The sequence below is a fragment of the Meleagris gallopavo genome, chromosome 3, assembly GCF_000146605.3.
Source record: "Meleagris gallopavo isolate NT-WF06-2002-E0010 breed Aviagen turkey brand Nicholas breeding stock chromosome 3, Turkey_5.1, whole genome shotgun sequence".
NCBI lineage: Eukaryota > Metazoa > Chordata > Aves > Galliformes > Phasianidae > Meleagris > Meleagris gallopavo.
Genome location: NC_015013.2, coordinates 69,368,825 through 69,394,450, shown reverse-complemented (window position 1 = coordinate 69,394,450; position 25,626 = coordinate 69,368,825). Strand labels below are relative to the sequence as shown.

The following is a 25,626-nucleotide window of genomic DNA, read 5'->3' as shown; positions in this document are numbered from 1 at the left end:
GGTTCAGGTTGGATACTGAGAAAAATTTATTCTCCAAAACTGTGGTGAGGCATTGGAACAGGATGCCCAGGAAGGTGGTAGTAGAGTCACCATCCCTGAAGGTTTTCAAGAAAAGGTCACTAACAAAGTGATGTGGTCTAGAGCAGTCACAGGCATTCTAGTTGGATTAGATGATCTTAGTGGTCTTTCTAACCTTAATGATTCTATGATTCTAATTTCTAATATTTTTTCTCTTTAAATGCAGTAATGTTTCTCTGTTGAATATCCTAAATCTCTTTTATATAATTGTTTAACTGAAATATCTTTCCCCTGCATTTGGTCATTTCTAAGTCTAACAGTTAACCGCAAAATAATATTTTTCTTTGGCACTCCTTTATCAGTCTTTGTCTAGTTTAAATAGCTGCTGTTCATCTGGGACTTTCAGCCTTAAGAACATAACATAGCAAGAACATTACTGACCTCTTCCCTTATAAAGGGGGAACTTTAGCAAGAAGAAATTAGGCTTGCAGAAAGGATATGGAAATCAATTCTTGAATTGATAATATGAAAAGAGAGATACACTTAAGAAGTCCAGATCAACTTTTTGGTAGTTCCCCAAAAAAAGAGGAAAAAATCAAGAGAAGTCATATCCAGGTCAATGTACAAAACACAGATAAATCAGGGAACAACACTTTGGAAGCATCCAAAATACGAAGACATCAGAGAGAGGAGAAATGCTGTATTGCAAACAGTTATGAATATGTACAGTTCTTTTACAATAAATATCAGAAGAAAAGCGGAAGCTTAGATCTGAAATGACTGAAGTCATCTAAGAAGGTGCTGGGACTGATAGAAAACCTTCACTGAAAAAAGAGACCTTCATGTGAAAATTGTGAGTGACAGAAAAAGACTCTGGAGCAAGAACTGTGGGATTCTAGCTGGAAAGAAGTTGAACGTGATTTGAGAGATGGGATGTAAAAACACGATAATCCTGAGGGCGGATAAACAAACTGAAAGAAAACTGAAACAAATATATGTAGCAATATTAAGCTGATAACACATTGTATCAGCCTGCTCCTTCAAACTTGGCTGCTTCTAAACATTAAATCTGCAAGAAAATGCAATCCATAGCTGAATTCAGAGATTTCAAGCTACCTTTTATATGTGAAAGGATTATGTTGCATAAATCACTGATCAAACAGTAAGTATTACTCATGCTGTTCGTGTTCATTAAGAAGTTAAAGTGTGAAGGAACAAGGTAACAAAAACTGTAACCGTTTCCATGCACTATTTACCAGATACATGAGCATAACAAACCTGTCTTCTATGTTACATAATACATATCCCTTAAGGAATTATTTCCAGAACAGCTGCTAATTATTTCCAAATGTTTCATCAGTGTTTTTTTTCTTCAAAATGCTCTGGATAACCTGGGTAATGGAATTGATTTGTATCCAAAAGGCTGTCAGTTCTGGGGTGAATCTTTCAGGCCCAAACCAACACCACTGAAGTTATTCAAATCACTGTATTTGGTGGGGGTTCCTCAGCCTAGGCAGCAATGTAAGATCAATGTTTGTAGTTTTATTTTAGATTAATGCTGTTTAAAGCAAGGTGATTTATCCTGTCAGGCTAAGGACTGATGGCACAACTACTTGAAGATAAATCATTTTCCAAGTATATTCAATCCAAAAGATAAACCAAAGAAGCTCTCTCTCCCTATAACCTATCTTAAAAGTCATAACAGATGCCAGAGATGTTATAACTATTCACTCATCCTTTTCTGTCAAAATCACAAAAGCAAAAATCAATCAGGTTACTCTACCTATAAAAATGCATCAAATCTAGCAGAATATTCTGCTGAAAAACTTCACTTATAAAATCAGTGTATAGTTGGAGGAGTTATAGCTCCCTCATACCAATTTTCTGAGGCCCACTATCCCAAAAATAATTTTTGATCCACACCATCCAATATTTTTATCACGAGGTTAGAATGAAGACCAAGTACAGAAAAAGTCGACGAAAATATACTCAGAATTTTGCTTTTTGAGGAATGTAAGATTTCTTGAAAGACAGAGCTCTTCTTCTGGTTGACACAAAATATATAACTCTAGTCTTCTATCATGGAATGGGAGAAACATCAGTTAGTCAAGCCTGAACAAAGCAGGATTTGCACAACTCTGCTTTCAACACTGAAATTCAGTACTCAATAAAAATATAAAATTAAAAAAAAATAGATGTTTTAATCAGCTGGAGTGACCATTACTGCAGGAGAATGCTAAATCACCGTAGAGTCCACCAAAATCCAATATTATCTCCAGAAACCTTTACCTCCCACCACAGAACTTTCTGAGTATTTGTTAATTGAAATTGCATAAACAGGAGTTACAAAATCACTACTGGATGTCAATTTGTTTATACAAGCCAGAAAGCAGTTAGAGGCCTGAGTTCTGCTTACTGACCAATGCATTCAAAACTCCCATGGAAGAGAAAACTGGGTGTCTTCCTAAACATAACTCATTTTCAATATTTGCTGGAAATTCTGTGTAAAAGCATGTAAGACTGCTGAGATCTTGTATGAAATTGTATTTTCACACTGTTTCTTTCTGTCTATCTGCTCTTTCTGTTCTATTTCATCCCCATACTGCAGTATCTTTCATATGATAAAAGAATACACTTTTGTATCTGCAAAATCTCAAAGAATTGAGGCAAATAACATCATCTTAGGACATACATCTTTCTGCATCTCCAGTGTTTCCAGTTCTGCTTGTCCTGTACAGTCATTCCATATATATACACAGTGAACAAAGATAATGAGATTTTTTTGATACAATAATAAAAGCATGCTAACTGGCCAGAGTAGGAATACAAAATTAGATACACATCTGCCCAGATCTGTATACATCTTCAGCATTAAACTGTCATCTTTATCATTTGTCAAAATTTCTTTTTGCTTTTTCTGATGCAGACAATTGATATTTCTGATGCTCCTATTGTGAGACAAAAATTAAGCTGATAATACACAAAAATAATAATAACAATGACTTGCAATTGTCTCTTCCAGGGCCACACAACTATTATAGTTTATCTAGCAAGTATTTTTAATGGCTTTCAGGAAAAACTCATAAGATTAGGTCTCACTTACCCAGTCTATTTTATCCATATTCCAATATTTTTTTAAGTCACGGAACTGCATTAGCATCCCCTTCAAGCCCACAATGATAATGCTTGCTAGCACACACTGGAAAAAGAAGAAAGAAAAATTTCATTATGGAATTAGTAGAGGAGATGAATGTTCTTGCTCAAGCCCAGCAATCAATATTAAAAGCAAGTTATTGAAAATCTGATGATAGTGTTTCAAAAATGCTATAAAGAACAAGTGTTCTTCTGTTGCAACAATAATAGTATCAAAACCAGTTTTTCATTCTTGAAGGCATTCTAGAAGGCTCCTGACTATGAGAATATGACAGAAACTTTAAGACATCCCAAGATTCTGTGTGTGTTGCCAGATCAATGACATTTGACCACAATCTGAGGGACTCCAAAGCAAATAAGCAAACAAATTCTCTACAGTGAAAATATTCAATTCTCCTTTCTAATCGCCTAGGGAAAGACTTTAAAGGGAAAAAAAAAACCAACAACATCGATTAGTTTTGTGGCAGGCACAGTAATTTCATGTTCTCCAAATCAGAAAAGATGAGAAGGATGAAGTCTTCAGGAACTCAAGAAGGATGGAAAAAAAGTGACTTGCAACAGAGAGGTGGGAAGGGGTGAAAAAAACCTGACCATACTGCTTTACAGTCTTAATGTAAAGGGTGCTCTCTATGACAAAAATATAAGAACTTTAATTAAGCTAAGATTGCTATCTTCAATCATGTGTGTTACATTTATTTGAAAAGCAAAATCATACATCATATGCATTACTGGAGTAAAATTGTGGATCTTCATTAATTTCTATTCAGCTCTGTCAATTTGCATCCATGCAATCTGGATGTAGATTTCTCATAAACTACACGCCAGAAGTAAGTAGAAGAGAAATGTTTTATTTTATAGCTAGGTGATAGCCTATATATGGAGCTGTGTATGTGTAAACTCTACATGTATTGTGCAGTCAACTCTGTATTTTATGATTCTGGGACATGTTCTACCCTTGCTACTTTGTCCCATTGAAGTAAAATAGAGTTGTTTCAGATATAGTACCATCTTTCCCACAAAGAAACTCAGTCTTTATAAAATACTGGAAGTGATCTTTAAAAAAAAAGAAAGGTACCATACCATGGGCAGCCAGTACAGCACTGCTCCAATCACGTAGATCACCACAAGAACTAATGCACAAGAGATAAGGCAAGCCACCTAAAACAGATAAACATGAAAATCCAATCACTCAATCACACACAAAAGTAAAAAGCTTTATTGCCAAATATTGTAGACAAAGGCAAGAATGAGATGTGGAAGATACCAGGTATTTATATGTTGCTTAACTATGTAATTTCAGTTTTTATCTGAGGTGATTACCTTCAGCCAACTACAGTGAACACACAGTAAGGAATACCAGTATCTGTGTTTGACCCTATGTCAGCAGGCACAAACCACAGCACCACTTACAGAGTTATTAAATGGTATGCGTGTTGTGTAACATCTCATTTTAGACCTATTGCAGCACACACAGTCATCCTGTAACATGTTTACAAAATTGCACTCTATGTTGTATCAAATCACAGATCTGGCATTGCATTGAGCAAAAATTATATATGAAGAACTGTGTCATGATTTTTGCACTGGAAAAGTTTTCTAACTTCTTTCACTGGGTACTTGAAGATATTGTGCCCAGCCAGAAACCACCAACGATCAGCATCTTATAGAAGCTATATATTTTACTTTAGAAAATGCAGCAGCAAATTATATAATATTATGTTTATATTAAATATATATATAATGTTAATTAATGAAAGCAACATGAATCTAGACAAACACGGTCTACAGATCGTATGTTACTTCACAGCACTCTTTGTATTAATCTGTTAGAGAACTACATTGAAATTGTAGTCTCCCACTCCACTCTGACCATTCACAAAGTATGGCATTTCTGTCTTGATAACAAATAAATACTAAATAAATAGTACCATTAAGGTTAGAAAAGATCACTAAGATCATCCAGCCCAACCATCAACCCATCCACACCATGCCTGCAAACATGACCCTCAGCATCACACCTCCGTGTTTCCTGATCACCAGCTCACCAACTTAACCATCAACACCTCAACAGATCCCTGCTAAGGACACTTGAATAAGTGCTAAGATACAATTCAGATTCACAGAATGTTTTGATGGTAAGTAGACAGATGCTCACTTTATTTTTATATTGATAAAATTTTTCCACAATAAAATAATTGTTTCATTTTAACAGACAAGTTGTTAAAAACAAAAACAAGTAAGTTGTTGAAAGAGTTGAAAACGAGAGCCATGACATACTTTAAAATACCATCAAGAGAGATAGGGTTTTTACAGAAAAAGGGATGCAAAATCTGCTGGCATAGTCACAAGGAATTTTTGCCTTTCTCTGTCTGTTCAAAACATAAAAAATAAAATGTCGATTCTACTTGAAGGACACTGCTCAGTCAATGAAATGGTTCTTCACTTCTGTTCTTCTTTCAGAAAGAATATCACAGCTCACAGAATCTTTCAGGTTGGAAAAGACCTTTAAGATCACCAAGTCCAACCATCAAAATAGGAAACTTGACAGTATCGCAGGGTCTGGATTCCTGTCTTCCTGCACTGAAGAATAAATTACATCCCTGAATCTGAAGTTTGGTCTTTGGAGAAAAGCGGGCTGGGCACATTTCTGTCATGTCTTTTTGTGTATGCAAAGCAAGCCATTGCTTTTCTTTTTGTGTGTAATCTGACAAACATCTATGTTATTCTTCTTAGTTGCTCATTCTGCCTAGATAGCTCCTAAAGAATGGGCAGGAGTGAATATATTGCCTTCTAAGACATAGAAGACAGGTGAGAGAATATTATAATTTCAAGTATTGTCATAATGCTGGTGCACAACCACACTCTAATTTGTGGATGCAAACTCTGCTGTAATATGAAACTTCTGGACAAAACCTAGCAGATATTCATTATTCTTACTGTGGACTTCCCACTTTGATTTCAAGCCATGGTGGTTTCTTTTTCCGTCTTATATCTTGAATGACTTTCTAATGGGGCCTTTGTCTATATGTTCCAGAGCCAAAGTGCTCAGATGCCCTATATGCATTCAGGTTAATTAGCTTTCTTAGAAAAGTCATGATGCAGTAAAACTTTAATTTGGAAAGATATGAACAGGTAACAGCAGAGAATGTCAGTGATGGTGAGTGCACATGGTACAACACTGAATCTAACTCAAAAAATTTGAAGTGGATAATAGCAAAATGGCAGCTAAACTATGTGCATATGAATGCTTTTAAAGATGATTATTTGATAAATTATTCATTATAATTAACAGAGTTCAGAGAAGTGTGTGGGCTAATTAGCAAGTAATTAACATGCATAGTTTTGAAATAAAACCTTGTATCATTTCTTACTACTGTGGTGTCTGCAAGAGAAACAATTGCAGGATATAGACAGGAAGAATCACCACCTACAGACTCTGCTTTTCCTTGGCAGTCACATCTCATTACCGTTCTTTTCATAATTAATGACCTTTATATATAGGCAAGGGCAGGAGTTATAAAAGGACAATGGCAGCAAACTCTTGAGGATACAGCATTTATATGGCAGGATGGCTCTGTTGGGGTCTTGAATTTCAGAGTAAGGACAGAGAAGCAGTATGTTCAGTGCTGACCCACATGGTGCCATCTCACACCAAGTTAGTTGCCTCTCTTGCTCCCAGGCACAGATTGGACAGGTTACAACACTACAGAACCCCCGTGAGCATTTTCTTCAGTTACAATTCCCTGTTTCCTGAGGTACTGCCATGTGAACTTTTGGGTTTCATTTCAAACAGAATGCAAAAAAAATCCTGAGAAAATTATATGCCATATCTGTGGTCTGAATGCATTGTGAGAGTCAGAAGAAATACACCAAGACACAGGGCAGAAGTTAGCACATTGTTTCTTTTAGGAGCAACTCTTAAAATTACATTCATTTTCTTTTGAAAATCATATAGGATCATTAATTATTATTTAAAAAAAAAAACACACAACACAACACTTTAGGTTAGCCTGTACCAATAAATCCACTAGATGCCATTAGAGGGCACTTTTGTTACAGCGCTGACAAGTTTGCCCAAAACTGAAAGGGCTCTTGCGTAGTTTCCTGCAATCTGAAAACACAACACCCTCACCTCCACACTGTCCCAGACTTTAAAGTTTGTATCAAACTAGACAGGTAAAAATGCATAAGTGGAGCTATTAGCTTTTCTATTAAGACTGTTGCCAAACAGATGTAATTCCATGCAGATGGTTAAAATTGATAGGGATTTTGCAGGATGGTGGAATGTAGTTGGTTAATCAGAGCAAGCTCCAATGAGCAGCATGGTCAGTGTCCTTCCACTTACAGCACTGTATCCCATTACCTGTGTTCTGGCGCCTGTACTGTATAACAGTGCCGTCCGTCCCATCGCTGCCGCACTTGGTATGCAAAAGAAAAATGAAGGAATCACGTTGCTGAGGCCATGAGCCAAAAGTTCCTGCAAAGTTGTTAAAAAGAATGAGCATTTTTTTCCAATTGCTGCATGATTTCAGTGCTTCTTGCCAACAAAGGAGTCTTCAATGAAAATATTAGCCAAGATGGAGGATGGCCGTAATTGTTAGGGAAAAACGCAACATATGTACATAATAAAACATCTCCCAGTACATATTCTCACAAATCAGAAGTAACTTGAAAGGCAGAGCTGGTGAACTAGATTCACCAAAAACAGGAGAAGCATTTTTTTCACAGAATAAATGATATTGCTGAGTTTTGAACACAAAATTCAGTAAAAATAGCTGCATCTTGATCCACATCTGCTTTTTAACAGACCAGAGGCTCAAGTAGTGGGATCTGGACAGTGTCCAGGCTTTTTCTGGCTTATGACTCTACTGAAGAAGATAGCCACTGATTTTTTTTCATATATGCATTAGTGAAAGCGAAGTATGGTAGTAACACTATCTGCACGCTCTCTTTCATTAAAAATGCATTCTATGTATTTTCACAAGCAAAATGCAAGTATGTACAAACAACTATTACAGAAGAGGAAAGAATGCACTGAGGAAGCCACCTCGTATCTGAAAGCTGAGTTGAACAGCTTGGCTACCCAGCAGTACTCTCCGGCCCTACACTGCAAGGAGCTCATCCATCCCCTGAGAGCAATGTGACAAAGACACTGTGCTGCTGGAAGTGCTTGGTACACATGTGATGTCATATCCAGCCAGGGAAACCCACCATGGTGGGTGAGTCTTCACAGCACCAGAGAGGAACGCCATGAAAGTCCCCAAATAGACTTGTACACCCATATGACACCATGCAAAAAGCTGTGCCTGGCTCGTGAATGCAGTGCAGCTTTACCCCCAGGTTGCTCTGTCTGCTCTGTTTTCATGTAGGTTTTGCTCTTTGCTCCATTATCCTCTGCAGACATACACCATTTCCACCATTTCAGTAGTTAAGCAGTAAAAGTTACACGTTTTCCAAAGTACAATAAGACGCACAGGTTGCTGTGCTCAGTTTAATGCCCTCCAGGCACTACAGCACATTGCCCTACGGCATAACTTATACTAAGCTCTGCTCCCTAGAAAACATTGCTCTTCAGCACCAACAGAAAATAATGCATTCATTTCAGAAAAATTTTTAAACACCTGAGTGATAGCGAGAGTTGCAAAAGACACGCACTGATGTAGCAAGGCCAATCCATCTAGATGGGATGTTCAGATAGGTCTCCAGCTGCAAAACCAACCGCTCTTCATACAACATTATGTCATCTATCCCAACTGCCTATTCCATTTAAAAGGAAGTTGGGAGCAGAATTCTCATTGCACAGCATTAATTGCCAGTTAGGAGTGTTTCTTGTCAGTGTTTGAACTATTGACTCCATGTATTCCCACTTGCCTTGAAGTTGCCTACTCACCATGACCAGTAGTGAGGTAGTGCAGGAAGAAATCATCCCACTTTTATTTAAGCTAGCATGCTGCAGAGTGGAACTCTACTCAGAGAACTCCCGTGGCTGCAAATTTGGCAGTGCTCTCTGAAATCATCCTGCATCTTTTATATAAATAAACCTTAATTTCAGATGAGACTTCTTCATTGTATAATCTTTATTTTATAACATCAGATATGTCCCAGGGCAGTAAGTACCTAATTTATTTATTTCTTTTAATCAATCACTGGTTGAAAATCTTAGCTGGCCTTTAAGATCTCAGCTGCCAGAAGAGAAGCTGTCACATCTTGAAACACTGGGAAAACACATTAACACCTAAACTAGCTGCATGAAATGCAGCATTATGAGATTATCCTTGAAGAATGCATTTCCTCAAAAAATGTAGCTCATCCAAATAGGATATTCTACAGAGCTGATTTGGACTAGATTTGAGTTCCACAGTAATCATTGGAAGGCCTCAGGATGTCCTACAGAATTTATGCTTACTGGGCTTTCATCCATAACACTTCTCTAAAATGGTAAATGAGTTTCATAGCTTACTGTCCTTCTGGTCTCCTTAAGTAAAGAGAAAGAACTTTACCTGGTTATCATCCACAGTGTAATTAAACCTTTTAGCAGAGCTTTGGGCGAGAGCTAGTGATGCTACGTAACCAACCAGTGCTACCCCAAAAGCTTCTGTGACTATTTCAGATAGGACATTCATGGGTGGTAGTTTTGGTGGTGGCAGCCTGTAAAAAATAAAGATAGCCTCAATACTTCTGTTATTCTTGACAACATAAGAGAAACAGTCTTTGCATGCATGGTTAATTTTGTTTAATACTTAAGACATTTATTAAATTTTAGATTAATTGGAGCAGTGTTAATATTCAGCATCTCCATAGGTATGGAAACTTTCTCCATCTAATGGCGATTTTCTAATGCTATAAAACCCTGCAGTTAAGAACCAAATCACACCAAACTATCTCAGTACTCTTCAAAAAGATGTCAGACTCTCCTGAGAGCACATTATGTCCCCTCAGATCTCAGAACACCTGAAGTTTCTAATAATCTCCACTGACAAGGCAGTTAGATATTTCAGGTGAGCACCTAAAGATATGTGGGAAGGAGTCAGCATTCTGCTTATGTTTTTCAACACTAAAGAATCTTGGTATGTGAAGTTAGACAGAAAATAAGCTTCTGATTAAAGCTGTATCAGTACAATTTAACTGCCCATAATGCGTATCAAAAGGAGTACATAACATTGTTTCAGCCTCAGAAACACGCAGATTGTAATAGCATACCCAAAGAGTTAAAAATAATTTTCTCTCTCAGCAACTTCTCTTATTTTACATAAATGCAATCTGCCACACATGCACTCAGAGCTTGCCTTGTGAAACTTAGGGAAACCCTACAATCTCCAAGAGGGAGATTATTGAACAGCTGTGCTGTTCCTTACCAGCCCGTGGAGTATGAACATTCTCCCTAACACCTAATCTAATTGTTTTCACAGCTAATTATACTGAATATCTCTTTCCTCCTTTTCAAATTCATGGAGGAAAATATATATCACTGCCCATAGTTAGAATGCTCTTCTATAGAATAAACATAGCTAAATCCTTTACTTTTCTTCAGAAACCACATTTTCTAAAATTACTGTATAAATGAGTAGAGAAGAACTCATTGCAGCAATCTACATGCTTTATCTCACTGCAGTCCTCTGTTACACAAAACACAGGTAGCAGTAATCTAGTAGATTGCCCTCTATTAGCCATCCATTAGCCATCATCAGGTATACAGTAGGTACCTTTTACTGCATAAAGTAATGAGATGTCTCTGAGAATGTACAAAAAACTCTGTATTTTTAAGACTACACCAATACACCTTGTTAGTGTGAGATTGAATTGTGAGAGAGTATTTGAAAAGGTCATGAATGAAAATGACAGATTTTGCTATTTCTTACTCCAAAAAACTAGTCTGACCTCCTCACAAGCTGTTCATAGATCTAAGCATACTCAGAAGCCACAAACTAATAAAAACCATATTACCCTTGAGGAATATGCCCCACAACTTCTAGCCCGTAGACGTATTCCATATCAGCATAGCAGCAGGCAATGGATGTAGCAATTATCTATTTGATTCAATATAGAAAAAATGCATTATATTTCTATTGCTTTCAGGTTCTCACATAGTCCACGTTACCACCGGAGCTGAGAATATGACAGTGTTCATGCATGTGTCTTTACAGTAATTCAGTAAGACAGGGAAGTATTGTAACTAAAATTATAGTAAATGTGGAAGTGAGGCAAACGAAATGATCTGGATACAATAAAGTTTTAGAAAGCATTTCTGAGGAAAGACTATGACAGAGGAATTTAGATGCTCTGTGGTAATAAAATCAATCTGAAAAGCCACTTGCCAGTCATCATCAAACTGCCCCTGTGCAGCACATGCCTCAAACCACTGCCATTCACAGTTTGAAGTAATTCAAATCTGTTATCATAACTGAGGTGCGCCTGAGTGTGTGATTCAGCTCATGCCCTTTGATCACATCTAATCCCAAGTGGCAATATCTACTTCAGCACACAACCCTGCAGAAGAAGATGTGGTTACCTCTCATATTTATGTTTCAGCAGGAATAAACCTTGCTGAGAGATTGGAAAGTTTGGCCCTGAGGAAGTTCAAGCTCATTTCCCATACTTTTGTGACTGACCACAGAAATCCAGAAGAGGAACATGCTGTAGTCCATCATGCTTGGTTTGCTGTGTTTTATCCAGTTTTAATTGGCAAGACACACAAACAGATCACAGAGCAGAGACCAGAATCTCATTTTCTAGCATTTTATACAAGAAAAAGGGTTATTCTGTAAACAGTTGTTTTCAACAACAACAACAAAAAGAGTAATCATGATGATCCATTCTGAAATAAGCCTTTTTTGTTGTTGTTGTTGTTAAATTTTCTTTTACTGGTCTAGAACAAAAGAGAAACCTCTGTCCTAGAGCTGGTTAACATAGTTTAATCCTTAAAGTTGAAATTTACTATACAACAGAGAATTTCAATTTAGCCTACGCTATATGAAAGGAAAACTGTAAGTAAACTTATAGAAAGCAATAACTTAGGTATTTAACTTTGCTGTAAATCAATAATATGCAGTATCTAAGTCAGAACTACGCAGTACAATGCTTGCCTGGAGTTATATCAGTTACTTTTCATTTTCTACATTAAACTTCTTACAGTTTAACATTCTAGACCTCGTGCTCTTGTAATTATGCAAAAAAGTAGTAAAAATATTATAAAAATTGGGAACATACGTCACTTCTTTCTAATTATTCAGCCAAACTCTTTCTTGTTATTGCATTTAATATACAGCCATGAAAATTAGTTATTCATTTAATAAGTGGCAGGTGTGAGTAACTACAGAAAACATAGAAAACTTCAGGGAATGAGTTGAGCCACTGAAAACTCTATAAAGCAAGAAGTCTGATATTTGGCTTCCTACTTACCAAAACTAGATCGATAGGAAGAACAATTTTAATGTTTCTCTGAAATTTCTCATTCAATTCCTTAACAAGAACAAGCACCACAATGCTCAGCAAGGAGAGAAGTAAAGCCTCTAGTTGAACCGATCTGATATTCTCAAATATGTAGGCATAAATCTGCAGTGATTGAGATGAACAACAGATTATATTCACAAAATACAAAATATGTAATTCCAGGTCACATGGTATGGTATTTTCTATACTTCAAATGTCTAAATTATCTGGGTGAGCTGGATCAGTACTCCAAGAGCTGTGTCATCAATAATTTATACATTTCTATTGATTGTAGAAGCAAGAAAATTCCAGTAAATCTGGTATACATCCTTTCCTTCCCTAGTTCCATTAAATTCAGTGAATTAAGCATAAAAGCATTGAGAGAAACTTGCACAAAGATGCATTATTTGTGTCCACGGCACATGAAATCCACCAACTCCACTAGCAAATGTAAGGTCTGAGGAAAGAATTAAAGAGACAGAAAGAAGGAAAAAAGGAGAGAGTGGAAGAAAGAAAAAGGAAAGAAAGATGTAGTAGTGGCTGGGAAGGGAAGCAAGAGGAATCTTCCCAGATCATTGCTCTTTTCAGGGCCACCTCTCCAGCACTCAGGGGAGTCCATCCAAATTTTTTGTACAGAGCAAGATACATTCAGTGTCCCTCTTGATTGCTCATGGCCATTTCACTAACAGTGCTCCATGATGCATGTTTTGATCAGGTCCAGATGCTGCACTAATTGCCTGTCATGCTTTGTGTGTAGGCACTGTTGACAATTTAAATGACTACTCGGCTCTGTTTCTGTCTCTAGCATGAAGTTTTAAGTTGAAAGCTGCAAAATAAGTCCACTGCTTAGAGGAACAAAGAAGCATGAAAATGAAACTAATGCACATTCTTTGTAAAGATGCAGGGTGGAGAAAAAGCAACGTAGGTTTAAACACTTAAATTCTGCATTAAGATTTTAGGAACTGTTGCATAGCCCAAAATGTAAACTGTATAGAAAAAAGAAATTAAAACCTAGGCTGTAATTTCAGATTGCTTCACAAGTAACTTCCCTTAAAACCACAACATGAAGGATAATAAAATCAGGGAACTTATACTTGAAATAAAATATAAGTAAATGTTGTTTTTTCCTAGCAACAACTAAGATCCCAGGTCCCAGGGTGGACCAGGCTCTGAGCAACCTGATCTAGCTGTGGATGTCTCCATTCATTCCAGAGGAGCTGGACTAGATGTTTTTTAAAGGTCCCTTCCAACTCTAAGGACTTCATGATTCTATGAATTCTAAGGTCAATAGAATAAATGAAAAGTCATACTTGTAGTTTTATCAAAGTAGATATTAATAATCTTCTGCCACACAGAACCTATTTCCAAATAAATGCATAATGCTAACAAAGTTTGACAGTTTGGAGCTTAAATACATATATTTATATTAGAAAAGAAAAAAGAGTAGATAAATTATCTTGGAAAGAGCTCTGTTCTAGCAGAAAGGCAGTCAATCTGATGATAATTTTTTCCCCTGTTCTGATTCTGTCACTCATTGATTATGCTTTTTTTGCATGAGTATATTATTAATGGCTTCCTGATTTTACCTCTCTTACTACTTCTAAGATGATCTTTATAATTTATAAGGGGTAAAAAACTGAAAATACAATAAAAAACTCTAAAAATGGTGACAGAAAAACAGAAGAAATGTAGTTTTTCTCATAAAAGAAAGTCCTCTCCATTGAAATATAGGCCTTGGATTTTTGATTAAGGATGAATGGCATAAAACAGCACAAACATTTATCATAATCCCCAACAAACATTTTAAAAACAACTCATTAAATAATGTGATGTACCTATGTCATGAATATGGTAATCAACCCAGTTTTTAATCACGTATTTCCCCACTGTCATCAGACAATGTGGACTCGTGAACTATGTCTTAATGTGGCTTGCAAATAGTCCACATACACATAATCTTCCAAGCATGCATTGTCAAGAGAGCACAGGCCTTGGCTTGGTACCCAGCAGAAGCTGTGATTAATTAGGACAAATGAAGGCAATCTAGAAAACTACGTTGAAAACCGCACCACAAATACTGGGAAGGTTGAGCTATACCAAAGATAAAGCAGTAAGAAAATAGATTGATTCTTAATTGTCAAAGACAAAGAGACACTTTTTTTTTTGTTTCTTTTGTTTTTATTTTTTATTTTCCAAACAAGCATTGTCAGCTTTAGCTATCTATGTATTTTGTGTTTAATGTAAGTTGCTTAGAAAAACTGAGATCTAATGCAGAGTGAATAAATATAATTTTACTGAAAGATTACTAAGAAATGTGCACAAGCTTTTAGAACATCTTTCTTTACAAATTAAATAAAAGGAAGATTCCATTTATTTTTTCTAATATCTATCCCAAGCTTCTAGAGCTTTCACAGCATCTCAGCATTCCAGGACAGCTCCAGCTGACGTGGGCCTCAGTCCGTTTGCTTTCCTTCAGCCTTCAGGCACTTCTCCCCTTTGCATTCATCAAGCGAAGATTATATATAGTGGCCTCACAATCTCATCTGCCAGATCCCTCAGCACTCCCAACAGGGTCAATGGACTTACAAATGCCCAATTTTCTTAAATAATTCCTGACCTGATTCTGTTCCACCAAGGTGGCACATTCCATGCACCAATCATTCAGCCTGGCCTTGGGGACATAGGATTTCTGAAGGCCAGAATTACTGGTAAAGACTGAGGCAAAGAATGCAAGAATGCATTCAGTAGCCTGGCCTTTTCACTGCCCACAGTAACAAGGTCTCCCTTTTCATTCAGCACAGGGACCACATTTCCCTTAGTCTTCTTTTTGTCACTGATATACTTGTGTGTCAGCTATTCTTGGTGCCTTTGAATTCCCTAGCCAGATTCAATTGCATCTGGGCTTTAACCTTTCCCACTCGATCACTGACTGCTCAGGCAATGTCTCTGTACTCCACCAAGGTTAACTGCCCTTGCTTCTATCCTCTGTAGTCTTCCTTTTTATGTTAAGTGTGGCCAGGATCTTCTTGTACATCTATGTAAGCATTCTGGCATTTTTGCCTGACTTCCTCTTTGTTGGGATGCATCACTCCTGAGTTAATGTAAAGCTTTTTCACTCCTTTATCAGACTTCCACAAACATTTTACTTGAACAGCCTGCAGTATTATTTGATGTTTCTCTCTAAGCCCTACCCTTCAATATGTACTCTACATCAGCGAACAAAAAATCAATACTTCAGAGCTAACAACAAACAGCCATAACCACAAAAGGTGGCATTTCTAAAAAAGATATCAGAAATATCAGTGCCTGTAATAAAATGAAACAAATCTGGCAGTAATGTGTATAAATATTACATCAATTACCACATGAGACTCCAGAGCTACCACTGACTATTCCCTGGTAATCATTCCCTGAAGCCCTAAAAACACACTTCACAATGATATCAGGAAAGCAAGCGGAGCATTTCAGAGACCACTCACTGTTTTTTCAGAGAAAAAACATGCATGTGGTTAATGTGTACTAAAGCCACCAATCTACACTCTTCAGTTCAGATTTCATACTGTCCATTAGATTCCTGTGCTCATCTAACATAAACGTGTAAGCGCTAAATATAAGCGCCTAAAACTCAAGTTACAATTGTAATCTGATTCAGAAGAAATATTTGCAGATGTTTCCATCACAAAAATCACTAGGAATTCAATATTTTACACATTTTAATGACATACATATTGAAATAATTTAGAATTTAGTAGAATTTAGTTTGATATTGCAGTGTAGAAAATATTTTGTGTCATTATATAGCTAAGAAAATTTTTACAATACAGTAATAATATATTTAGCTGATTGTCTCTATTTTTATTGTTATTTTCATGCAAAGAATTTTAATTGAAGCTATGCAGTTATATGAGTGATTTGATGTAAATCTGAAAATAAGTTAAAAAAAGCAACTTTCTAACTTTGTTCACATATATACACACATATAATGTCTCTGTCCTCATGGGAAATTAACTGCTTTGAATTTCACCCAATTTTCACATAATATTAAATGGTAATAATGCACACTGTCATGGTTTATACTCTAGAAGGAATGTGCATTCTGGTAGATTAATGAAATCCTGAGGGTTTTTTGTTTTTTTTTTTTCGAACTGCATACGTGAAAATCCAAAAGATTAGCTTTAAAAATGAGTATGGAAACTGAAGCAAGTAAAATAAGAAAAATAAAAATAAAAGCAATACATCTGTTAAAATGCATGGTTCTGTCTGAGAGTAGGTGACCTTTTTACATTTAAAAAAGTGCCTCTTTATTATTATTATTATTATTAAGAAATACAACACATTGTATGGGAAAATCATGCAGGCAACTACTGTGAGCTGGGCAGGGAAAGAATAGAAAAAAATAAGAGAAGAAAGGAAAAAGACTGGTAGTGGAATAGTGTGAACATGAAGACTTTCTCAGCCAACTTGCAGCACAACCACAAGGATTTTGCAACCAACTTGCAACGTGGCCACAGAAGATCCAATTTTGCAAAGTAGGCTTCTTACATTGCAGGAGTTCATTTTGTAGTACTGCATTCCAGAGAAACTTGTGGAAGGATAAAGGGCAAATACAGATATGGCTTTCTGTTTTCAGTAAAACTTAATGATAGTTTTCTCTATTGCCCCTTGTGAAAATCAGATTTCACATGCAGCCTTCCCTCATCATTTTCCTTCTCACCTTCATCCAGCCATTTCCATTTATAAAATCTCTACTGATTCTGCAACATGCAGCTCAGTTGCAGTATTACAAACCATACACAGGGAAAATGAAATGTAATACATCACATAAGCTATGTGCAAACACAAAAATCCCACATGCTTGATGCAGGTGTAATATATTCATTCTCCATACACAAAGCTAATTTTTACATATTTAATTGTGATCTCACTTGCTGTAAAAGAACACATTTCAATGGCTTGCGTTACTTTCAACCCTCCTGTTACACTTAATTAAACATCCTTATTCTTGCTTTCTCAACTCAAAGGCTGTCTAAAACAAAACAATGGGCTTTGTGAGTGGGAGGTGGTTTGAAGAAAGAAAACAAGAAGTAAGCAAAAACCTAGTCCCTTGTTCCATGAATTTGGAGCAAAAAACATATCAAGAGATACACTGTCAAATTCACTGCTGGGGACTGAAATATTGAGCTTCTTGAAGCAATCCACAAGTCTAAACAGACACCAGAAACATTCTGAAGTATATGTATGGTAAAATTGTTATTTCTAAATGTGGAGGCTTCCTTATTTGTTATTATTTTAAATTGTACAGAGGGGTTTTTGTTTATTCATTTGTTTTTACGCAATTCTACAGAGCAATTGAAAACCTTAAAAAAATATATCAAGATTTTTTAATCTGGAAAATGTTCAGAGGGTTGATTTCAAAAGTGAAGCGAAAGGCAAATAACTTTTTTCATATGCATTAAAATATACAAGGGATAAGGGAATAGATTTCTTTCAAAGCATTTGTATTACCTCATTTATGATATCATCAACACACCAACATGGAAATATTTCCTTCTATCACTGCTGTTCTTTATTATTGCTCATAATGTGTGCTTTGATTATTTCCTGGCTCTTGTACTTAATACTGTTAATTCTACAAGATACTAATATGCCCATATGTAAGTATAGTTTCCTTGGAAAAACTACTTAAAAAAAAGAAAAAAAAAAAAAGAATGACTGCTTACATTATATACTAAGTATTTATAAAAAAGCTTTTAAAGAATTAACAAATATTTTAGTAGATGGTGAATGTCTCATTGCTAAGGAGAATGAAGAGAATTACTGATGCTGTAATACACATACACTGAAAATATGGTTTCTTTATCTTTTCAAAATAAGACCCAGTCTTGCTAACTCTTCATCAAGCTTTCCTAATCCGTTTCTACAAAAAGTAGCAGCAAAATGAAGATTTTGGTATTACATCAGTTCTTTCTCACACATACATCACAAATTCTTCACATACACATAATTTTTTTAAAACGTATCATTACTTAAGAAAATGTTAGCTAATGAAATAACCCATCTCTTTTACTGGACTCACATGAAAAAATCCTAGTGGTCCTGATATGTATGGCATTTTCATTCCCAGCAAGTACTTCACTTGTGAAGTCACAACGTGCGTCGCAGCTCCTGTGGTCATTGCACTGATCACTGGTTCTGTTAACAAGAAGGTGGCATGGCCCAGCTGCAGCATGAACATCACTACCTGGAGAGCAAGGGTATTTGCATTAGCAAGGGTGATAATGTGCAGCTTCCAGGTGACAGAGCAGTGAGATGGGCTCCTTTTAATAAACTGTAAGGTAAATGTGGATTGAAAGCAAAAGTCCTTTGAAGGATTAATATAATTTACAGTAGAACCACTGAACCACCTGCACCGTCTCATTCACATCTCTGGTTTACCAGACTCTAACATTAAAGTTAGTAATGAAAGCAGACTTGAAGAAACTGTTTTCAGACGCTGGTCAAATACGTGAGAAAAGCAAACAGTGTTAAAGATCATTCCAGTGCTAAGACTCACTCTTGTTCCACTGATATTTGACAGTCCACCTAGTCGATATTAGCTTGTCCATAGTATGATTCCCAAAGTCAGTAATGTCAATAGCTACCAAATGTATTAGGTGCTGAAACTATAGAGATATGAGCCTTATGCGGAACACTGCATAATTCTGTAGAGATCTACTCTGTCCCAAGCCACTGTAACATTGGTGTCTTCATCCCACAGCTTTTCCACTCCTTTGGCAGATCCTAAGCTTCCTGATATCACACTGGCCCCACACATACACAGATTTCAAATACATGTATGGTCAGTCCAGTACTTTGAGTTGCATCAGCTGTATACATTGAGGTTTCTAATTTTGCAGGTATTCAGATAAGGAGCTACAGATTTTTCTTCATAAGATGGGGCATCATTCTTGTTTACAGAAAATCAGAGATATTTGAACATTTATGCATCTTGTTTCAACAAACTTTATAAAATTGTAGTAGAAGTAAACAACAGAAGTGGTGGAAGACAGGATTACTGGAAAAAAAAAAACAACCAAACCCAAAACAAAAAAAGAAATTCTAGAAAAGTATTAAAACTGAATGTGGGATTAGGAGAATGATAAAACAAAAGGAACTTTTTCTTGCAACCATCTTTACTGTTCCATAATTTGAGCCTGATAACTACGAGAATGGAGAGTTAGCCAGAGAGAAATGAGTAATTGCAAAAAACCAAACCCCTCAATGTTCATTAATTCAAGTCCTTTTAGTTCTTGTCCACTTTCAATACTTAATTCCCATGACAACGAACTGAGTTTATTATTGTTGGAATTCCACTTTCATTGTGTAGTCAATTTAACTTTATGGACAGTAAAAATTTTTTATCACGTAACAGGCTCTTTGGAAATGACTAATCTCAAACTTTCTGTCCAAAGTAATTGAGTCTGATAATGCATTACCTGTTGCATGAACTCACTTTTCTAGAACAAACTTTAAAACCCTCAAATTCCACGGTCTGGAAGGTTGCTAGGTTTTTTTTTTTTTAATTTTTTGTTTGTTTGTTTGTTTTGTTTTTTGAGCTCTACTCAGAATAAGACATGGTGGTCCTCCTTCAGATCGTTTGGCTCCTGGGCTAAGAAAATGAGGTCAACCACAGGGAATGGGTTTAGAGTGCTTAGCCAGGCTACTGGAAAAACAGTATCAAATTCCTTTTCTAGCCAAATCAATTCATGTCTCAGCCTGTTCTTTCTAAGAGGGAATCAGCTGTTTAGGAGAGAGACATTTCATCCTCTTTATTTTAGAGAGAGAGAGAGAGAGAGAGATTGTGATTAGAATACTGCATTTTGGTATAAAGAAACATGTTTATAGGCAGACACCAAAACTAAGGTCTACTCCTTTCCCAGAGAACTATCACCCCAAATACACTGACAACCCGATTAATTTTTGCGATTCAGAATGCCTTCAATGGAAATCTGTTTCCCCAAAATACATCATATTCTTATCTCAGAATGCCATATCTTATTCCAACCTATCCATTAACTTCTAATTTAGTCTGATGAAAAGAAACAGATCACTGTCACAGCTCTCAATTACAGCAAGATTTTCTCTGTCTCTTTATCCAGTAATTGCAGCAACTGCTAGCCAGAAGATTGGAATCAAGGTGACAGAAACTGATCTAAGATGATGGCAAAATTTATTCACAATCTTGATCTGGACTTCCACCCAAATTTCACTGATGGGTATCCTTTGGGATATGGAAAATAAGTAATCTTTTCTCTGTGTCCTAGGCAGATGCTGTGATCATTTTGCTTGCATGAAGCATTAGCAGCAGCACAAGCACCAACTTGATTAGCAGGACTGTAATAAACATAGCCTTACTGACCTTGGAGAGAAGCCCACGCACTTGGCTTAGCTCCCTGGCAGACACATTCTGAAGACCCATACAGAGGATTTTCTAGTTCTTGTTGCAAACCAGCTTGAACAGGGCAGAGGCTGAGATAAGTCATCTGGGACAGTTTAAGGCATATGAAAAGGCAGTACTTTTCAGAATGAAAGAGAAAATGGAAGCGGATTTACACACCTAATGGGATTTTGCTAAGAACAATTTTCTGCATTGGATTTTGAACTTAGATCAAATGTAGTCACCAGCTTCCTGCTGTAGGCATTTTGGCCTCTAACACACAAGAAGGGATGATGTAAGAGATTGTCAGGCTCTGAGCACTGCACTCCCAAGTGTGTATGCTCAAAGGACTTTTTTCTATTACAAGTGTTCTGCACAAAATGCAGTGATGTGATACACTCACTGGCACAAGCAGACATATACAGAAGCCAAGCACAAAAACAGAACACCAGAACATCAGGATGGCTGAGGCTGGCAGGTCTCTCTTGGCCATCTGGCCCACCTTGCTCCAGCAGAGCAAGAGGCCCAAGCCCACAGCCAGGTGGCTTCTGAAGGTCTCCAAGGAGGAGACCCCACATCTGCTTGGCAACCTGTGTGATGTGATCAGAACTAGGTCTACTCTGTGTGCCGCCTCTGGGTTTTCCATTATATTGCATATTTAAATAAGCAGTAAAAGAATTGAAACAGCAACTACACAGCAGAAATGAACACACTTCTTGATACCTCCTACCAACTAGCATAAGTACATGCCCCAGTTCCTGCCAAGTGCCAAGACACTGGACATGCCAGTTCTGGGCATTTTGGCTCATCCTTTACATGGTGGATGGACTCAAAGCACCAAGCATGAGGATCCATGTTTCTTTCAGGAAGATGGGTAGCAGGAGGTATTGCAATGTCAAGGGCTGAAACATTTCTTCCATTTAAATATTTACAAGGAAAGCTAGAAGCCCTCTTTGAAGACCTAAGCAATTGGCAACGGATAAAGGAACTCAGTGTTTGTGGTCAGAATAGGAAAAGAGAAAAAATTAAAAAGATCACTGATTATTTGTATAAGCTTTGGAGAATTATTTGAAGGCATCTGTTTTCTAATTTATTATGCTTTAACAATGGGTGTGTGAACTCTAAAGAGAATGTAAAGATGCTTTCTTTAATGCTTTTAATTACTGAATACTGTATAGTATTTCTCTTCAAGACAAGAGCAACAGAAAAACTCAGGAATACGTAAGTGCTTACCAGAGAGCTAATTCATGTTTTGTTTCCGAAGAAGGAAAGGGATCACCAACAGTGACTGAACATTACATTAGAACTGACTGAATATGGTTTTACTTCATACTGCAGCACTCTATGAACGTGCACACAGACAATTACTACATCTCAACAAAGGAGCAACAGATTCTTACACCAGATTCTTACACATTTCATCATTCATGAATATCAGACCAGACCCAGGGTAAGTTTTTCCAAGAGAAATGAAAAAAATATATTACAAATGCCATAGCTGTCACCAACAGACTATATGTGTTCACTACCTACCTGAATGATTCCTCCAAGAAATGAAACTGCTGCTGCAACTCCAATTCTCTGCATTTCAAACTCTGACAGGCCCAAGATTCCTGAATTATTGTTTGCAGTGAAATTAGTGCCAGTGGAAGGAACAAGACGTTCAACTGCATTGGCAGATATTAAGGAAGTTAATGCAAATGTTCCTATAAAAAAAAGCCACAGATTAGCTACCAACGATTCTATACCCATTTTGAGTGGAAGTATCCTTTTGGGCACTCTTAAGAATTTTTAAAGTACTTTTAATGGAAATTTCTTTGTGTAAGAAACCATTTATACATTCAAATTGTATGTATTTGTGTCTATATTAATGCATAGTCATGTAGACACATTAACAAAAGAAACTGCAACACAACAATTCACAATGATTTCAAGTTAACATAAATGTTTTTGGCTCACCATATGTGCGATGAAATGCTTTTTCCCCGATGGTCACAAATGTTCACCATTCAAATTTCTAGCATAACTAAATCATGCTATATACATAATACCTAGCCCAATATAGTTTGCTGATGTGTGTGTTCAAGAACTCAACAAATAATCTGCACTCCAATAAATGGAGGCAGGCAAAGAAATAAAAAATTGCTCAGAAGGGCATAGCAAGTTTAATGAAACATGGATAAAGAAAGATGATAATTCAATATTTAAAAGGACAAATATATCATGAAAGCTCTAAGAGTCTAATAAATGCCCTACTATGTAAGACCAATGGTCTATCTAGCCCAATATTCTGCCTCCAGCTGTGACAGTCAGAGGCATTACTTAGGCAACGCACACAAGCCTGGCCACTTTCTGCAGACATTCCCTACATAATACCCAGCATTCCTGCAGCTTTTGCACCAGAGATGTTAGCAAGTATTTTAGATTTTGTTTATAGACTAGCATTCACAAATCTGTTGAATCTCTGTTTGAACTCGATAGTATTTTCTGCCTCTGCAATGTCCTCTGGGAGCAGTTTCCAGAAATTTAGTATCTGCTGTGGTATATCTTTTAGTCTATACTTCTAAAGTGATCCCTTACCAGTTTCATTGAGCTATCCGTACTTCTACTATAGCAAGACGTGGTAAGTACAGTTCTACACTCATCTTGGGTATTCTTCTATCTATCAAACTCCCCAGCACAATTCTCTGGGCACCTACAAGGGACTCCTCCATCCTGAAAAATGACCAGAGTCCTGTTTTATGCATCTTGTCCTACAATTAGCTAATCATTAATAAAAGAACTTTCTTCTATCACAAGGGCAACTTCACTTTTTTTAATAACCTGATAAGGTCAAACCTTATCAGTAGCTGTTTGACCATTTTGATATCTTATATTAAAAGTATTTCCTTTTGCCATTTGCTTACTGGCACTTCTATAGAATTCAATGACTTTAGTGAGATGGGATTTTCCTTTACAAAAGTCACACTAACACCTTTCATGCAGACATTGATTACACATAACTTTCAGTGATCTTGTAATTTTACCGTAGTCTATAAAAATAAGGGTGAAATTCAGGTTTGCGGTTACCAGGATTCACTACAGAGCCTTTTTGGTAAATGAAATCAGAGTGGTAACTCAAAAATCTTGTGGCCTTGTCACAGAATGCACTGGTTACACTTTCCTCAGAAAGCTGTCCCACCAGTTTCCTTCCTAGTCTACTGATTTTGATGCACTTAGGGAACTTTCAGTCATCCACTTGATCTTCCTCTACATGGCATACTTCAAATTCCTCTTTCTGGCTTTCCAATCTTCCTACATATGTTTCACCTACCACTTTTCATGGCTTTCCTGCTCACTTCATTTAGTCAATTTTCCATTTTTTAAGTACTAAATTCTTCGCTATGACAGAAATGTCATGTTGAGGCATGAAGGAACTTTTGGAGGATAACAATTTTTTTTTTATATATATATATTACCTGGGTTACATATTACATATTAATTAATATATTAAATATATTACCTGGGTTTATAATATTTTAATAAATTGCTTTTTGAAGCAAAATTCACGATATTTACAAGTTTTTGGTTTTTTTTTCAGACTGGCTTTTCTTTTTAAAACCCATTCTCTTTTTTTGAAATTTTTTATCTAATAAGATTGAACTTGAGAACAGTTTATGTAAGACTCTATATTTGATATTATCACAGCAGAAACTGCCTTCAGACAATCATCAATTATATCGAGTAGTCAAGAAAAAGATGTAGGGATTTGTTATTCAAGTGACTGATCTTCACACTGACATAACTGACTCCACTAACAAACATCATTCTTGTTGTCTGTATGTGTACACAGAACACCATTAATCTTATAGAAATTACTGGTAGAAAAAAATTTCAATGATGGACATGGAGAATTATATAGCAGTTGTGGACAGAGCCTTTTTTGTTGCTGTTTGCAACAAAACAAAACAAAAGGTTCTTTGCTGAACCCTTTGTTAAAATCTTATATTGAAGCAGATTCTAATTGATTAAGATTTTGAAATCTTAAAAATTACAGAATAATAATAAAATCTGAAAAATCGGGGGAGAAAAAGGAGTTTAGGAGTTCAAATCCAAAATCCCTTATTAAATGACATTTACAAAAGAAGTGTAAGTATAATATAAAGTTACAATGACAGAAGTACCTCCAGTGTATCCCTAATGGGCTTTTTAAAGTACTTAAACTGGGGGAAAAATGTTGTAAAAGGAAGCACAAAAACATTTAATTTCTGTTTAGTTTTTAGAGAATATTCCTTCCATTGATAAATTTTTTTTTCCAGTTTCATATTTCTGAAAATGTTTAGAGCAGAAAGACACTTACCTGTTGCAACATGACGTCCCATTCCAAATATGGCATATATAATGACAGGGAAGAATGAACCATATAAACCAAATACTGGATGGACTGAAGAGAGAGCAGCAAAGGCCAATCCTATGGAAAATTAAATGGGGTTACCTCCATGAATTAAGATAAAATAAAATTATTCTGCTTTCAAGTTTTTGAATGTCTATGTTTTAATAAAGGCAGGGAAAAAAAACACTTTCATTTACAAAAATCTAGACTATAAGCCAACTAATTTACAGTGAGGATC

The 25,626-nt window shown here is 36.3% G+C and overlaps 1 protein-coding gene across 1 annotated transcript in view; it reads right to left on the bottom strand.

The window, feature by feature from the left end:
- Positions 1-25,626, bottom strand: part of SLC26A7 (solute carrier family 26 member 7) — a 55,800-nt gene that overhangs the window by 17,699 nt on the left and 12,475 nt on the right. The window contains exons 3-11 of the mRNA XM_031552966.1: positions 25,356-25,466; positions 22,550-22,722; positions 18,677-18,841; positions 12,571-12,723; positions 11,116-11,198; positions 9,672-9,819; positions 7,535-7,648; positions 4,252-4,329; positions 3,122-3,217 (exon numbers count right to left, since the gene is read on the bottom strand). Of these exons, the coding sequence (XP_031408826.1) occupies positions 3,122-3,217; positions 4,252-4,329; positions 7,535-7,648; positions 9,672-9,819; positions 11,116-11,198; positions 12,571-12,723; positions 18,677-18,841; positions 22,550-22,722; positions 25,356-25,466 (1,121 nt within the window). The remainder of the gene's footprint in view (positions 1-3,121; positions 3,218-4,251; positions 4,330-7,534; positions 7,649-9,671; positions 9,820-11,115; positions 11,199-12,570; positions 12,724-18,676; positions 18,842-22,549; positions 22,723-25,355; positions 25,467-25,626) is intronic.